This window comes from Cyanistes caeruleus, chromosome 24 (genome assembly GCF_971803275.1).
Source record: "Cyanistes caeruleus chromosome 24, bCyaCae1.hap1.1, whole genome shotgun sequence".
Taxonomy (NCBI): Eukaryota; Metazoa; Chordata; class Aves; order Passeriformes; family Paridae; genus Cyanistes; species Cyanistes caeruleus.
In genome coordinates, this window is record NC_141724.1 from 2,289,843 (window position 1) to 2,302,622 (window position 12,780).

The 12,780-nt window shown below is 45.7% G+C and overlaps 1 protein-coding gene across 3 annotated transcripts in view; it reads left to right on the top strand.

Annotated features, from left to right (window-relative positions):
• The window catches only part of SRGAP2 (SLIT-ROBO Rho GTPase activating protein 2), a 95,481-nt gene that overhangs the window by 66,148 nt on the left and 16,553 nt on the right, over positions 1 to 12,780 (top strand). For all 3 annotated transcript variants that reach the window (XM_086861581.1, XM_086861582.1, XM_086861583.1), the window contains 6 exons: positions 1,964 to 2,048; positions 5,467 to 5,494; positions 7,190 to 7,220; positions 7,968 to 8,028; positions 9,273 to 9,350; positions 12,133 to 12,267. In XM_086861581.1, the coding sequence (XP_086717707.1) occupies positions 1,964 to 2,048; positions 5,467 to 5,494; positions 7,190 to 7,220; positions 7,968 to 8,028; positions 9,273 to 9,350; positions 12,133 to 12,267 (418 nt within the window). The remainder of the gene's footprint in view (positions 1 to 1,963; positions 2,049 to 5,466; positions 5,495 to 7,189; positions 7,221 to 7,967; positions 8,029 to 9,272; positions 9,351 to 12,132; positions 12,268 to 12,780) is intronic.

Here is a 12,780-nt window from a genome sequence, read left to right on the forward strand (position 1 = left end):
ATATAAATTCCTTTATTTATTGATGTGTCTATTTCTGCTTGCCTCTTTCCATCCCGCACAGAGGCTGCTCCTGCAAAGGCCAAGCGGGGTCCAGGCTCTCCTGTGGTTAAAAATATCAATTTTTACCTGGAGGATTTGCAGTTTTAAGTGGGCAGATCAGACCTGGAAGGAATTGGATTGAATTGGGGAAAGCTGGAAGTGTCCAAGGCCAGGCTGGACAGGACTTGGAGCAACCTGGGATGGTGAAAAGTGTCCCTGCCATAAAACTGGAGGAGCTTTGGGGTCCCTTCCCACCTAAACCATTGGAGGATTTGATTCTGACAAGAACATTCAATTATTAGACGAGGATCCTCTCTCTGGGCTCGTTCTGCTGGCTGAAATTTGAAGATCTCTCAGGATTCCAGAGGGTGCTCTGTGATATTTGCAGAGTTTGTGGTTTTGAGTGCAAACACATCCCATTTCCAATCTGGGCAGCCCCTGTGCAGCAGAGTATTTCACACTCTGCAGCTCAGTGAAGATAAATAAAACTGCTCTGAACTGCAAGATCAGAGATGAAAGAGCTGCAAAAAAAAAAAACAACCCCAAAAAAACCCCCCCAGCATTTGCAGAGCTGTGGAAAATCAGGGAGCAGCAGGAAAAATGCGTGGCTGTACAATACACTGCCAGAATAAATCTGAACTTCAATAATATCTTTATTTGTTTTGTCCTTTGCAGCCCTGTGGATCATCCAGCGTGGAGGCAGACGCAGGGTTTGACGAGAAAAGTGGGGTGAGGGAGGTTAAGTGAGAGAATAAGCACAGTAGCAGCCTTTTAGTTGGTTAAAACAGATTGTTCATTCACTGAGGGCTGGATGACAGCTCCTCTGATGGCTCAAAAGATGCCAAACATTCAGCTGATCCCACAGTGGAACAATGGAAATTGCCCTGCAGATGGAGAATTCACAGAATTTCAGAATGGTTCAGGGTGGAAAAGGCCTGGAAGATCGTTGAGCCAGGCTTGGTTGAGCTTAAAATATCAGTGGGCTGAGCTTCAGACTTAGCCAGATGCACAAGGCAGGGTTTAGTTTGTGCTTTAACCGTGAATTTCAGAGTTATTCTGTTATTGTCAATCTTGGTGTCACTCTGCAACTGCAAATTTGGTGTCATTGTGTAAATTCAGTGTCACTGTAAATTCAGTGTCTCTGTAAATTCAGTGTCTCTGTAAATTCAGTGTCACTGTAAATTCAGAGTCACTCTGTAAATTCAGTGTCACTGTCAATTCAATGTCACTGTAAATTCAGTGTCACTCTGTAAATTCAATGTCACTCTGTAAATTCAGTGTCTCTGTAAATTCAGTGTCACTCTGTAAATTCAGTGTCACTGTAAATTCAGTGTCACTGTAAATTCAGTGTCTCTGTAAATTCAGTGTCACTGTAAATTCAGTGTCACTCTGTAAATTCATTGTCACTGTAAATTCAGTGTCATTCTGTAAATTCAATGTCACTCTGTAAATTCATTGTCACTCTGTAAATTCAATGTCACTGTAAATTCAGTGTCACTGTAAATTCAGTGTCACTGTAAATTCAGTGTCACTGTAAATTCAGTGTCACTCTGTAAATTCAATGTCACTCTGTAAATTCATTGTCACTCTGTAAATTCAATGTCACTGTAAATTCAGTGTCACTAAATTCAGTGTCATTCTGTAAATTCAGTGTCACTGTAAATTCAGTGTCACTGTAAATTCAATGTCACTGTAAATTCAGTATCACTCTGTAAATTCAGTGTCATTCTGTAAATTCAGTGTCACTGTAAATTCAGTGTCACTCTGTAAATTCAGTGTAACTCTGTAAATTCAGTGTTGCTCTATAAATTTTGGGTCACTCTGTAAATTCAGTGTCACTCTGCCCTCCTATTCACAATCCACCAACCCAAAGAATTGATCAGAGAAATGAATTATCCTCTCACCATCCTGTTTTTTTCCACAGAAAATGAAGGAGTACCTGGAAGGCAGGAACCTGATCACAAAGCTCCAGGCCAAGCATGACCTCCTTCAGAAGACCCTGGGAGAAAGTGAGTGTGTGTCCCCAGCACAGCCCTCAGCCAGGCTGTTAAAACATTTAATTTATTTGTTTTTAATGTGTTAATTTATTTAATTAACTTTCTGGATTACTCAGATGAGGTGGCAGCCCTGGATTAGCAATGCACAGTGGCCGTGCTGGTGTTTTATGAATTGATTCCTCTGCCCTGTGTGCTGATCACCAAAATGCTTAAAGGGGCACTGCTGGTCATCACTGATCTGTGTGCTGCTCCCTCCCTCACACCCATCCTGCTTATCCCTGCTGGGCCAAACCTGGAGATTCATTGATCAATCCAGAATTATTTACCTGGAGATTCACTGATCAATCCAGAATTATTTACCTGGTGATTTACACATCAATCCAGAATTATTTACCTGGTGATGTACTGATCAATCCAGAATTACCTGGAGATTCACTGATCAATCCAGAATTATTTACGTGGTGATGTATTGATCAATCCAGATTTACCTGATGATTCACTGATCAATCCAGAATTATTTACCTGGTGATTCACTGATCAATCCAGAATTATTTACCTGGTGATTCACTGAACAATCCAGAATTATTTACCTGGTGATTCACTGATCAATCCAGAATTATTTATGTGGTGATGTATTGATCAATCCAGAATTAACTGGTGATTCACTGATCAATCCAGAATTATTTACCTGGTGATTTATTGATCAATCCAGAATTAACTGGTGATTTATTGATCAATCCAGAATTATTTACCTGGTGATTCACTGATCAATCCAGAATTATTTACCTAGTGATTTACTGATCAATCCAGAATTATTTACGTGGTGATGCATTGATCAATCCAGATTTACCTGGTGATTAGCTGAACAATCCAGAATTATTTACCTGGTGATTAATTGAACAATCCAGAATTATTTACCTGGTGATTTACTGATCAATCCAGAATTATTTACCCGGTGATTCACTGAACAATCCAGAATTACCTGGTGATGTACTGATCAATCCAGAATTATTTACCTGGTGATTTATTGATAAATCCAGAATTATTTACCTGGTGATTTACTGAACAATCCAGAATTATTTACGTGGTGATGCATTGATCAATCCAGATTTACCTGGTGATTTACACATCAATCCAGAATTACTGGGCCTTCATTTGTGTGGCAGTCCAGCTGCTCCTCAGCTCTGTGGGTTCACAGCAATGTGTGGGAGCCCAGGCTGTTCCAGGAGAAGCACAAACAAATTTCAGAGCATGTGAAACACGTTGCCTGTCTAGAGGGCATCATTCAGGGGGCAGCAGCCAGATCTGAATATTCATTTACTGTTAGACTTAGAACAAAGGCAGATTTCTTTCCCTTCATGGTATGGGCAAATCCTGTTGGCCAAAAACCCTTCATCTATGCATCCAAGTTTCCATGGAAACCTGCCTGCCCTGTTTGCAGAGGAGAAGGTTTGAGCAGTCTAAATGTCAGGTCAAGAACGGGCTGGGCTGGACTCCCCACACTCCTGGTGTGCCAGGGTGCTGGATGAGAGCTCAGCCAGCATGTGGGCTTTGAAGTGCTTTGCTTTCACTTGGAAAACGTGCTGGCAAATTAAAATACTCCTTTGCTGCAGTAATTAAGAGTTTTGTGTTTATCAGAGCCTGACCGCTGGGAGATGAGGGGAGGACGCGCCTCACTTTGGGTTGGAGCTGTTAAAGTTGCTGGTCTCTTCAGCTCTCCTGTAAGAAAGGGTGGCTGAAGCCAAACTTTTGTGTCCTCAGGGCATTTTTCTTGTGCCTCTAAATATCTGTGAGTGCCAGAAGTGCTGCCCCTGTGGCTGATCCCATTGCTGTGTCGTGGCTGACCTCTGCATTCCAAACCCGGCTCCTCTTAACCTGCCTGCCCCTCAACCCGGCCCAAGCTGTGCTGGGGGGAAAGGAGAGGAATTAAATGTGATTTCTGTATTGCTGTGTGGGTTTAAAGGCTGCTTCTCTCTCCTTCCTTGGCTTTTTGCAAACCAGAGCTGTCTTAGTGGCCCTGTGAGTGTCAGGGTGAGCACCAAAAAAAAAAACAAACTCCTCCTGTCATCTGTGAGATCAAAAGGAACTGGGAAAAGGGAGGAACTTCCCATTTCCCAACCCACTGGAGCAGGTTAATGGTACAAACTGGGGGAGCGTGCCTGGATTTATCCATAAAATGTCACTTAATTGGGAAATGGGCAAATAAAATTCCCTTCACACGTCCCCAGAGCCCGGTTAGGAGCTTTAGAGGGAAATGTGCCTCCAGCTGCGTGTCTTCAGTGCCTGGCAAGTTCAGGGGGTCGTTAGTTTTTATTCTCCTCCCCTGCCCCATCCTCAGGTGACATTTTTCAGTCGTGGTGCAAATTGCCTTAATCTGAAGATGACAAGTTCCAGCAATAAAAAGTAGCAGCAAGCCCTCCTCTCTGCAAGTAATTATGTCCCTGCCTCCTGTCCCCATTTGTCACCCTAACGCAGGAGCCCCTGGATGCTGCCACAGCCGTGTGATTTCTCTGTATGAATATTCCATGATGAAAACGGGGACAGATGGCTGGGAATTCTGCTGCAGAATAACATTTTCATGTCAATTATGCACTGTTTTGGCTTTACGTGGGGAGAGCAAAAGTGGCTATCAAGATGTGCTCGACTAATTGTCAGCCATCAGCAATTAGCTGCTTCCCTCACTCCTCTCTGCATCTCCCCAGGAGCAGGAAGACAACAGGAGGGAAGGTGGATTTTCAGCTGGTGGGAATCAGTGTGGCTTCACTGATTTTTTTTATTTTTTTTTCCCCCACCAAAAAAAACCTGTCCCAGTCCCAGCAGCACATCCTCCTTTTCCCTGCCTCTCGTGTTGTGATGTTTTAGGTGATGCTGCATTAGCAAGTCCCGAGCTTGGCTGCCGCTTCCTCCAAAACTCAGCACAAGTTAATGGAGTGTTTTTATAAATATGTTTGTGGAAAACACCCCTGAACGTCTGTCTCTCAAAATAGCTCCGGTGCCAGCACGTTCAGGCTGTGGGCTGACAAATCTGGGAATGTTTGCACTCTTCCTGAGGGGCTTTGGGAAGGAGGATCTCTCGCCCCACCGGTTCCCCTGGGAGGAGGGAGGGACTGACAAGCCCAGTTTTTTGGCAGAAGTCAACGATTAGAATGCTCAGGGTGGGAATTTCTATTTAAAAAACAAGCAAACAAAAAATTATTCTATTTAAAAACAAGAATTCACGGAGATAGGAGTCCTTGGACAGCCTGAGCTGGTGCCTGGTTGGATTTGGTGGAGCTCAGCTGGCAGGGATGGGTTTGGTGCTGTCCTTGGAGCTTCCCCTCCTCTCTCCTCTCCTTTCCTCCATCTCCTTCCAGAATTCTCTGTACAGAATCATTGAAAGCATTTTCCCATTCCTCCCTCCTCATGCTGCATTTCTGTGTCTCCTGCACAGGTCAGCGGACGGACTGCGCCCTGGCCAGGTAGGTGTGGCTCAGGGAGTTGTGTTTTCAAGGAAAATCTGATGCAAATTGGTCATTCCACATCAGTTACCAGCCCAGGACGTGTCTGTTAGAAAAATACTCTGATTTAGAGTCACTGATTGGAATCATGGAGTGATTTAAAAAACTCCTCCAGTGCCACCCCTGCCATGGGACACCCTTCCACTGTGCCAGGCTGCTCCAGATCCCATCCTGCCACTTCCAGGGGTGGGGCAGGAATTTAATACATCTAATTAATACAAATTTCTTCATTCTTGCTCTGGTGTATTTAGTGCAGATCAGGAGCAGGATGGGAAAGTGAGAGAGATTCCTTAATTTGGCGCTGTCACCCAGGGAATATTCTCCAGATTTGGGTTTTTATAACCAAATCTCTGGTCCTGGGAGAGAGGTGGGCCCATGGACTGGGCAGGGCTTATCCACAGGGTCAAGGACCATAAATTGGGAAACTCTTGATCCCAGTGCTGGATTCCAGCAGGATGGGGGGCACTGAGAAAAAAAACCTTTTAATTTCATTAAGAACAATCCCAAAACCAGCACTGAGCTTCTGGTGGGGTTTTAGTCAAACAGAACAAATCCCCATCTCCAAATTGATGGATTCAGGGGGCTCTGCTGGGCATGAGGGGCTGGGGCAGGGGCTGTGCATCATCCTGCCTCGTTAACAAAAGGAAGGTGATTACCACCAGCATGGACTCATTACTGCTCTTCCCATTGCTCACAGCAAAGCAAAACTGGCAGGTCCTAATTAGACCCTGACATCTGTAATAATAAAATATTATTCATCATGAAGCAATTTTAAATATCAAAGGATTGTGCCCGCTAAACTGTTTAAAACCCACCTCGGTGCCTGTGACAGCCCGTGGAATCAGATTGATTTTTGTCTTTCATTTCTCACTCAGTGTTTTGGGTTTTTTTTTTTTTGTTTTTAACAAAAGGAATTTCCCCCAAATTAACACATTGTACAGGCTTTTTTTTTTTTTTTTTTTTTAAATCACACTTCTAATCCCCTTATTTATAATTCAGCAGCCATCTGCCCTGGCAGGGAATTGGCTGGAATGATGCATTAGGGCCTCTCTGCTATTATCTCCCTTGCTCCATTTTTACAAGAAACTAAAGGAATTTTAAACCCCAGCAATAAATTTTGAAGGGAAAGACCCTGGCAGAGCAGAGCTTTTTTCCTATTTTTCTGCCATTAAGGTCTACCAACACCAGCAAATGAGAGCAGACACACAAGGCTTAACCTGGGCTGGTGTTCCAGTGGGTTTTGTGTTATTTATTTATTTGAAATCTTATCAAAACTGTAATAAAGACTCCTCAGTGGCAGCTGTTAACAGCACAGGGGGAACCAGCCTGCTCCCACCTGCTCTTCCCCTGTGCAATTTATATCAAACTTCATCTCCAGCAAGCAGCAGGATCACAGAATTCCCTCTGATTGGAATTAAAGTGTCAGGGGTAATCTCCTGTCAGGGCTCCCTTGCGCCTCGTGCAGCTTTTGAGTGATTTAAAGTCACTTAAAATCTTCCTGGAGTTCCATAAATCGAGTGAGGCTCTGGCTTTGTGTTTGGCTGGGATATCCCTGCTCCAGAGCGTGGTTGGGAGCGCTGGAGGAAGGAGTTGGTGATGCTGGAGGATTATCCTGACTGTTGTGTTCTGTTTTTCCCTCCTGCACCCCTGGACCAGTGGCAGGCGCAGCTCCACCGTGAGGAAGCAGGTAATTCCCATTTCCCTCAGGAACGAGGCAGGGATGTGGTGTGGGAAGAGGAGGAATGATGGAAAACCAATTTTTATTTCTCCCTCCCTGTCTTCCACGGACCTTTCCAGTCTTGTCCGAGAAATCCCTCAAACCTGGATCCAAAACCTTGTTCATTTTCCATGACAAAATTTTAAATTGCTTTTACTCTGTGTTTTAATCCCTCAAACCTGGATCCAAAACCTCGTTCATTTTCCATGACAGAATTTCAAATTGCTTTTACTCTGTGTTTTGACAGAACTGTAAGCAAAAATCCCAAACAGCCTGGAGCTGTTTGGACAGTGGTGGGATTGGACCAGTGTTTTATGGGATCAATGCTGTTGTTTCTTTGTCTCCATTCCCTTTATATTCCCTGGAATCCCCCTGTTAAACCTGGAACTGCTCTCTTGTTGTGCCTTCCTGTAATAAAGATTTACAAAGCCAGGCTTTGTGTCCCTGGCCTTGGGGATAATCTGTTGATTTTTGGTACCCAAGTGAGCTAAAATGTGTTTCTTTGAGATAGGGAGGACCCAAATTATCTCTTGTTGATACTGTAAAGGTCAAAGTTTGGGAATTCCATTTCACACAGCCTTGGGAGTTTGGGAATAAAGAGAGCAAGTTGTGATCTTGGTGTGCAGAGTCAAACCTTTCTCATTTTTTATTCTTTATTCATTTTTTTATCCCTTCACTCTCCATCCTGCCTGCATCCTGTGACTCCTGTCTGGGCAGGATTCCTCCCAAGCCATTCCTCTGGTGGTGGAGAGCTGCATCCGCTTCATCAGCAGGCACGGTGAGTTCTGCTCTGGGCTGAGCCTGTCCCCTGCCATTCCTAGGAAATAAAAACCTCCCTAGAAAATAAAAACCTGCTAAAGAGCAGCTCAGGACGTGCTGAAGCTGCCACAGAAGGAAAATGGCTCTGATTTTTGTTTATTTTTGCCTGCACTGCGATGACTGCTCCCAATAACTGACCTTGCAAATGTGGTTTTGCCAACAATATCCCTTTATTCCCTGCAAAATAAGCTTCCCATCCATCCACATCCCTCGTTCCTCCCCTCCACTCACCTTCCTTTGAGCCCTGAAACGTGGCCTTCACCAGGAACAATCATCCTCTTCACCAGGAGGAGGGGGAACGCTCCGAGTGTTTGAATGCAGGAGGTCAAGCAGGGAATTAATTGCTCACTTACTGCCACAGAGAGATGATTTATGCCTCTTTGGAAGGTTGACCTCTCCCAGCCTTAAATGCTGTGCATTTATCGCAATTTGTTTTCATTTTTAATTGATATCATTTGTTAGTAGCGTGTGGAACAGCTGTTAATTAACACGTGTGGAAAGAGCTGGAATCTGTCTTTATTAACCAAGATGCAGGGCCAGCTTAGCAGGTCCTGTTTGTTTCCCTTGTTCCATTCCTATTTTAGAAACCAGAATCTGGAGTCCCATTCTCATCATCTTACTTTATTATATTATATATTATATTAGTATTATTATAATTATTATTAATTATATATGTTATTATATTGGAATAACCAAGTTCTATAATCCTCCTTTAAGGCCATACTTGGATATTTGCTGGAAAAATCCTTGAAACCACACAGAATTGGGAACTGATGGGGGATAAATCGTGGCCATCAGGAGATGCTGATTTCACTCAGATTCCAGAATTGGCTTCGATTTTCCAACAGACTCAACTGAGTCCTTCCTAAACGTTTTAAATGTTTTCCTCCTGGCATCGGTCGTATTTTATTCCTGGCTGCTCCACCGCTGGTTTATGACTTCCTCTGGGTTGTAAAATCCTCAGGGGATGCTCCAGGGTGAGAGATAACATGAATGGCTGTCAGAGCCCTGTTACTCCGACAGTTTAGAAGGGTTAATAATTTTCCTGCCTGTGCTGAGTCGTGTTTTTTCATATTCTGGACATGTCAGGGAAAGGTGGATTTTAAACCAGCATCCTTCTGCCTGTGTTCTTATTTTTCCTCGATTACAGGAGCTGCTGAAGGTGCCATCTTCTTTTATCTAATTTATCTTGTTTTCCCACAGGTCTGCAGCACGAAGGAATATTCAGAGTGTCTGGGTCGCAGGTTGAAGTCAACGACATCAAAAACGCATTTGAGAGAGGTAAGGATATATCCCAATATCCCAGAAATTACTGCCAAGTTTTGGGTTTGTGTGAACACTCACAACTGCTCACTCCTTTTTTGTTCCTGGGATTTTTGTGTCTCCTGATTGAGGCTCTCCCAAACACCTCCCTGCTGCTCATTAACCTTGAATTCTCAGCTGTTTGCTGTTGTGCTTTGTACCCTGTGGAGTGGCTGCATAATAAATATTCTGAATTCAATCTCCTCTCATGTCTGATAGCTTATTGATTGTTTGCAACACTAAAGGACGTAGAGGATTTCATTATTAGGTGTAACTGCAGTTTCCTCCCCTCTCCCCCAGCTCTTTGTGTGCTGGAGGATGAATTTCCATGGGTGTTTTTTTCACGTTGTTGAGGCACAGCTTGGCTACATTTATTCCAAATACCATCGAGGGAGGGAGGGGAATTTCAAGAGAGTGTTAATTCGAGGTAGCTTTTAATAGATTGGTTTTTTTCTCTGGGAAGAACAATTCCATAGCAAGGCAGGGAGCAGTTGGGAGCCTCCTGACTCATCAGCTCCTTGCTGGGCTGTTCTCCCTGGCAGAGCAGGTTCAGAGGAGCTGGGAACACTGGGGTCACTGGGAACAACAGGGCTTGTGTTAATCCCTGGAATCTGTGTTCCCAAAAGAATAGGATCAGTGTTTTCCTCTGCTTGCTGCTGCAGGAGAGGGGCAGTCATTAATTAGGCACAGCGAGTTGATTTTGCTTTTGGGGGTGAGAGAAGTTTAATGAGCGATGTGTGGTGGGTGATGTCACCTGTCCCCAGCTAGCTGAGAGGGAAAATCCTCAGGAGCAGAGGAGGCAGGAATGTGTGTCACAGTCAGGAAAAGCATCAGAATCAGATCTTCCTATGTAGAAATAACCAGCCTGGGGAAATACTCTCTTGTCCCACGCAGAAATAAGAAAGAGGATTATTTTTCTCCTTTCATCTCACTTGTCTCTGTAAAACCTGTGATGCCAAAGTTAACAGCAAGGTCCCTGCAGTTTATTACTTCATCCAGAGCCCTTGGTGCAGTTAATACCAGGGATAATGCCCAGGTTTGGAGTGGCCCATTTATTATCCCGTGCGTTATTAAGATAATAGTCAAGCTTTGGTAATTCCAGTCACATAATGGATATATATAGCTCCAATTTGAGGATTGCCCCATCATTAAATCTAATTATGTCTGATAGGGAGTTGTCCCTGGGGAGCAGCTCCTTGAGTGAGCATCTTCCCTTTGGCAGTGCAGACAAACCGTGGCAGATCTGCAGCAGCAAATTGTCCCAGAAACCCTTCCCCCACCTCATCCCCTGTGTCTGCCCCCACCTGGGCCAGGTGTGTGATGTTTGGGTGTCCCCTGAGCCAGGTGTGTGATGTTTGGGTGTCCCCTGCATTACCTGTACCAGGTGTGTGATGTTTGGGTGTCCCCTGTACCAGGTGTGTGGTGTTTGGGTGTTCCCCTGCATCATCTCGGCCAGGTGTGTGATGTTTGGGTGTCCACCTGCACCAGGTGTGTGATGTTTGGGTGTCCACCTGCACCAGGTGTGTGATGTTTGGGTGTCCCCTGTGCCAGGTGTGTGATGTTTGGGTGTCCCCTGCATTACCTGTACCAGGTGTGTGATGTTTGGGTGTCCCCTGCACCACCTGAGCCAGGTGTGTGATGTTTGGGTGTCCCCTGAGCCAGGTGTGTGATGTTTGGGTGTCCCCTGCACCAGGTGTGTGATGTTTGGGTGTTCCCTGTATCACCTGTACCAGGTGTGTGATGTTTGGGTGTCCACCTGCACCAGGTGTGTGATGTTTGGGTGTCCCCTGCATTACCTGGGCCAGGTGTGTGATGTTTGGGTGTCCACCTGCACCAGGTGTGTGGTGTTTGGGTGTTCCCCTGCATCATCTGGGCCAGGTGTGTGATGTTTGGGTGTTCCCTGTATCACCTGTACCAGGTGTGTGATGTTTGGGTGTCCCCTGCACCAGGTGTGTGATGTTTGGGTGTCCCTGTACCAGGTGTGTGATGTTTGGGTGTTCCCCTGCATCATCTGGGCCAGGTGTGTGATGTTTGGGTGTCCCCTTTACCAGGTGTGTGGTGTTTGGGTGTTCCCCTGCATCATCTGGGCCAGGTGTGTGATGTTTGGGTGTCCCCTTTACCAGGTGTGTGGTGTTTGGGTGTTCCCCTGCATCATCTGGGCCAGGTGTGTGATGTTTGGGTGTCCCCTTTACCAGGTGTGTGGTGTTTGGGTGTTCCCCTGCATCATCTGGGCCAGGTGTGTGATGTTTGGGTGTTCCCTGTATCACCTGTACCAGGTGTGTGGTGTTTGGGTGTCCCCTGCATCATCTGGGCCAGGTGTGTGATGTTTGGGTGTTCCCTGTATCACCTGAGCCAGGTGTGTGATGTTTGGGTGTCCACCTGAGCCAGGTGTGTGATGTTTGGGTGTCTCTGTACCAGGTGTGTGATGTTTGGGTGTCCCTGTACCAGGTGTGTGATGTTTGGGTGTCCCCTGCACCACCTGAGCTGCAGTTTTTGGGTCTGTCTCCTGTCAGGAGCTGAAGCTGTGTTGTTCCCCCCTGCCCAGAACACCTGAGCTGTTTGTGCTGCCCCACACCCCCGTGGGTGTCAGCTCTGGTGACATTTGGAGCTGTCCAGGTGTCCTGGGGCTGCTGGCAGCGCTCCCACCTGGGGCTCTCTCTCTGCCTCGCTCCTGCAGTGCAGCTGGGGTTGGTGCCATCAACACAAATCCTTTTCTTCCAGTCATTTCTGATTTTTCTGCCCTTCTCTCCTTGCTCCAAAGGGGAAGATCCCTTGGCTGGGGACCAGAATGACCACGACATGGATTCCATAGCAGGAGTCCTCAAGCTCTATTTCCGAGGCTTGGAGCACCCCCTCTTCCCCAAGGACATCTTCCATGACCTGATTGCCTGTGTCAGTAAGTACATGAAGAGCTGGAAAGAAACTGGATCCATTTTTCTCATCTCCCACTTCTCTTTCTTCCCTTTCCTCTTTTTTTTCCTGACTCCAGGGTGAGTTTTTGGGGTTTCTTTGGCTGGGTTTGTGCTGCTGGGCTGGGCTGTGTTATCCAGCCACCTTTTCACAGCCATCCTTGCTCTGACATGGATGGACAAGGAGATAGAAATCCATGGATTTTGAGGGCTGTGAGATGGGGTTTTGTGAGACAGTGCTTTGTGACAGAATTCCTTTAAATGAGAATAAAGCAAAAAAACCCTCACTTGTGTAAAATAATCTTGAAGAGCTGTCATCAGAGGATGTCAGAAATGCCCTCTCCGAGGCAGGGATCAGCAGCAGGGCTCCCTGCCTTGTGTGCTTTCCCTGGATACCTGCTGCCATGCTCCCGTGTGCTGGCCTCAGCTGACAAGGTAGTTTTTATTCATACTCCTTTTAGCTTCATCCCCACCAGGGACCATCCTCTGCCTCCTGCTCC